Below are 5,018 nucleotides of genomic sequence, written 5' to 3'. Positions count from 1 at the left end.
ATCTATCAAAACATACAAAGTTCGCTAATTAATATCAGTTGGTCGCGCAGACCGCAGACGTCGGTTCAAGGGTTGCAATTATTCTTGAGGGCAGCCGCGGACCTCAGAGACTCGGACGTAAGATGTAGGGCCCTATCGCTGACCGCTGCCCAGTAGCAAGGGCTCCTAACTAATTAGGTTCTTGAATTTTCATTGCGTCTGATATTCCTTGATTTGTATCATTGCGAAGAATTGCCTCTAGATTTCTGTCATAGCTTTTTTTAATGATACTTATTGTCATATTGTTGCGGTTTTCTTTATGATCTTATGAGGTCTTTGCATTTGTAAGATCATGTGTAAAAAGAGAGGAGAAATAAAATCACTTGAGAATCCGTTATTGGTGGGAAAGATAGAAGCCAGATAGATAGAAATTTTTTAATCCTCCGCTGTTGTCAATATAATTATTTCGTATTGTATGTAAATTTACCTATCGTTGCCATGTAATCTGTAATATTTTCCTTATGTAAACCTTTAAACATAGATAAGCATCACTAATTAGTAAAAGCGAACGGTTGTTTACGCAATAAATAAGCAGTTTTGCAGGTGGCAGTAGTCGCTAAGTCTAATTTGAATGAGGGTGAATCCGTTCATTTACGACACATTTACATAATCGCCGGGAGCTGATTAAATTTGTACGAACTGACGGAATCACCCGCCTGTCTCTTGTTAACGGTTTTAGAGAACATTTAGCAGATTTAAAAGTAAATAAATAACGTTGTTGTTCAAATAATTATGTTGAATATTAACTGTGTCAAGCTTGGAAAATATATAGGAAAGGAGCGTTTTAAGATGATGCGTTTAAATCTTATACATTGTATAACTAAATACCGAATACCTTTGAAGTACCTAGGTAAGAATGGTCATCAAGTTTGCTAACCTACTTATTGACCTATAACGCTATAGGAAATTAAAAAAAACAAAGGTGCTTTATTTTGACTTTAGGTTTTGAATTGCCTTTATGATACACTTCATCGAAATCGGTAATACAGATAAGTCGTCAAATGGTAACAGACAGAAAGATAGACTTTCTCATTATGTATATAAACAAAATCATTTTAATTTAATTATACACTAAATTGGTACTAATGCGAATTTCGCATATCTATACAAATAATATAAGGCGACTATTACAAACTTATCCCGTAGACGCGTAACTTATAGTTAGTTCTGTGAAAGTTTTCCGCCATAATAACTGCTAGAAAGTGCGAGCTCTGTATTATAAATTGTACTTAGCGTTTATCGCCACTTCCTCCGCGATTCAGTCGCAAAATAAATTTAGTTAATATTCTAACTGTATCGTGAGAAAACATTATTAATGCAACTATGTTCCTTAACGAGTTGAATAAAACTTACAATATGAATGAAATTTTCTTTTCGATGGTGTTATTTTGATCTATTTTCGGCTGTTTGTGGTTGTTATAACTGTTATAGCACTCACTGGAGAGTTGTCAGACTGATCACCCTACTAAGAGAGGTAAGATAAAAATAGTTGAAAAAAGAAAAAGCAAAAAATAAGTTACCTTACCTTAATTAGCTTGGCAGTTATATTTAGATTGTGGATATCAATATATATGGAGGCAACTAAGTCGACAGTGGTCACACACTCAATCACTTAAGTTAATCAAACCCGAGATGCAACGATGGGCAGTAAGATTAGTAGTAAGATTCTTCTATACAAGGAAGGAAAATTTAATTATTTATTTAGAATTTTTTGTCTATAAATATCATGCATTTAGGTTTTTCACAGCCGATTTAGGAGAGCTGCAGACTTTACAAATTTTAATTGTACCCCGTAGATATGAAGGTATTAAGGCAAACTTAATTAATTATCGAACAAGTATTATTACCAACGAGGGTCACTTCAGCTCCCCGGGGCGTGATTCTACAAGAATTCTAAAGGGCTTGACCAGTTGCAATGAAAGTGTGGGACAAGTTATAAGATAAACCGATTATACTTTAAATCGCTTGCTATTCAAGTTCGTCATAGGATGTAGCGTACTGATACAATTCATGAATATAGAATATGAATATAGCTTAACGTTAATAGAATAAGGGAATGCCGAAATAAACAGTTTTGTATTCTGCAGTCAAGAATTTTAAAATGAATAAACTACTTACGGATTACATAGAAAAAAGAAGAAGAAGAAGAAGTTTGATTATTTACGACAAAAAAGAAAAAAAATGTTTTCTATACTGACTATGAATACCTAAAACACGTTTTCTATACATCTTACGATGTTTTTAGAATATAGTATTGCACATTATATTCTGTATCTCAAAGAAATAAAGTGAGTATTAATTGTTGCGTTCCTTCTATCAGTCAAAAGTTTCTAACTTGTACCACATTCGCAGGTGTCAGTACCAACACTTCCTTGGACATTGAAGAGGTCGGGTTTAACCGAAGGGTTGCGGACTTGCGGTCAACCCTCTGAATCGACTGCCGTGAAGATGCATTCTATAAGGCACTAATCTTGAGAGAGCTATTACTTTACATGATTTATACAAGCACTTGTTTAAAGTGATTAAAGTGCCTTGGGAAATTGATTGTTTGGCTAACGTTTGTTATCGTCTGGTTAGTATATGTATATACTTTAAGAATGAAATACTTTATAGCTGTGTGTGTGTGTGTGTGTCTGGGTTTCAGTCAGTCAGTTTCCATTTAAAGACAACTCCTGCACTAAGAACTGTTCACGATTCGGAATACATCTTTAAAGTTTTTAGGACTCTCTTTTTCGTTAATATGCAATTACGATAATAGTCATATACTGCCTCCTTTTAAGGACATTTGAACCTTTTTAATAAGAAAGTGACAAATCTTCTTGTTAAAAGTCATTTTGAATTTCAAGAAGAAAAGTCAAAAAAGAAGAGAAGTCTCGATTAATATTTATGTTATTTTTAAATAAATAATAAGTAGAGATTATACTAAGATAAAATGAGCAAGTAAGTAAATATTTAAAAATCATATTTATATTTAATCGGTCACACTGGAAATTTAGGGGGGAGGCCTATGTTCAGCTGTGGGCGTCCCATGGCTGAGATGATGATGAAGTAAATATTAGCTTTCAGTCTTGTTTCTTGTGTAACTGAACCTGATTTTCTTCCACGGTTGTAGGCAAGAGTCTCTGAATTTGAGATATAGTTATTGTAGATGAAAAAGGAATTCAATTTATGCCAATATAATGTTTGACTAACATTAAAAAAGATTTGGAGGCGATCAAGAATATTCAGTTTCTGCTCTCATATGATTTATTAAATTTATGCCGTTGTTTCAGGTCTAGGCCGACACCAAAAGAGCTCTTGATAAGACGAATTAGAAACAACAAACTTTTGAGAGTAACACCATTAGAATGTGACCACAAAGTAAGGCAGCCATTAAAAACGTTTAAGAATAAAAAAATTGAACCTCCCTTGAGGGACATATCAAGCAAGAGCTTTCCTAATCCTTTTGCTATACCGATAATGACAAGACTTTTTAGTAAAATATCTGCACCGAGAAAAATCCATCCTGAACCTAGTACCACGGAAAATGTACACACTGTATGTGATATCCACAATGAATTTTATAGGGTAATTGAAGGTAGACCGCTCCGGCAAGCAGACGATATCAAAGTATACATGTCAAATATAAGAGATATATGCTTGTGTCGAACTGATATAGGTTATCGAAAAGAAGAAATCGTTCGAATAGATGCAGATTATAGAACTGAAGTAGCAGAATATGAAAAAGCTAGAGAACTCTATTTAAAATACAGTGCCAGTTTCGTATCGATGCTAAAATTTAGTTTCATACAAGCGAAAAAAGTTCAAGACGAGGCAGCGAAGATAGTTGTCCGGATAGAAAAGGTAAACGATGAACTAGAAGAATATAATTTTGAATATTCCAAGCTGAAGAATGAACTCGTCGTTCTAAGTGCCAAATATGAAATTTTGTTGACTTATAGCGATTTTCTCACGTCGATGACGCCAGACTGGTTACAACAACAGGGCATGAACATACATCGAGACACTCGAATTCATGCGAAGTTATCAAGTACCATTGAACTTGGACCAAAAGTAGTCATCAAAAGTGCTCTATCGTTACCTTGCGATGAACCAACACTTGTTTTTAAAAATCCCAAACAATTAATAACAATTTTTGATAATATATGTCGGCAAGGACATCTTTATATGGACGTTGGTAACTACACTAAACAGGTATTAAACAATGTTCTCAGAGAAAAAGATGAGTTCAAGAGCGCTCTTAAAGCTGCAGCTGGTGAAATGGAAACCGAAGTAAACATTTTTAGGAACCGAAACACATATCTAGAAGATAAAGCGAATAGTTACAAAAGTGCGTTTCATAAGTTACTGAACAATGATTTTCAACGATTATACGGTGACTTCGATAATATAAAATTACATACGTGTGTACAATATGTGCATACACGTGTTTTTGGTGGAATAGAGGATCCTAAAGATAACGTAACAACTATGATGGACAATATAGAGGGATTTTACATGAACCTCTCATTGGCTTTGGATGGCTTAGATGTAAAAGCTGTAAATACAGCAGCGAAAGAAATGTTCGCTAAAGACATTAAGATGATGTCTTTGGCTTACAAAGCGCAAAGAGAATTGTATGAATGTGATATATTGAGCAAGACCCTCTTTCACAGTTTTGAGCCACCGAGGTGGAATAAGAAAAAGAAATAGAAACGTGTATGTTGTGTGCATATTTACACGATGTATATTTTGAAGTCGGTAGACGTTCTTAATTTAATTATTCCATACGTGTATGCTTATATTTTATGAATAAGGTAAGTCTGCTTCCTGCATTCGTTGCTTTGGGCGGATTATTCCAAATATAATTATCATAAGTTAGAGCGCACACGAATGATTCCGCCAAGTGCTCTGTGTTACGTTGCTCGCCCCGGGACTAAACATTTGCTTTCATGAATACCTTACCATAACAGACGGTGCGGAGCCCGCGCCGCTAAAAG

The 5,018-nt window shown here is 34.7% G+C and overlaps 1 protein-coding gene across 1 annotated transcript; it reads left to right on the top strand.

The window, feature by feature from the left end:
- The first annotated feature begins 2,971 nt into the window (after positions 1-2,971).
- On the top strand, positions 2,972-4,731 carry LOC142975242 (uncharacterized). The gene is made up of 2 exons (XM_076117978.1): positions 2,972-2,979; positions 3,312-4,731. Exons 1-2 carry the CDS (start codon positions 2,972-2,974, stop codon positions 4,729-4,731), a joined length of 1,428 nt encoding a protein of 475 aa, XP_075974093.1.
- Positions 4,732-5,018: the final 287 nt, after the last annotated feature.

Source organism: Anticarsia gemmatalis, chromosome 9 (genome assembly GCF_050436995.1).
Source record: "Anticarsia gemmatalis isolate Benzon Research Colony breed Stoneville strain chromosome 9, ilAntGemm2 primary, whole genome shotgun sequence".
In the NCBI taxonomy this organism is placed as follows: domain Eukaryota; kingdom Metazoa; phylum Arthropoda; class Insecta; order Lepidoptera; family Erebidae; genus Anticarsia; species Anticarsia gemmatalis.
Note: the sequence above shows the minus strand (reverse complement) of the source record. Positions and strands in the feature narration are given on the sequence as shown.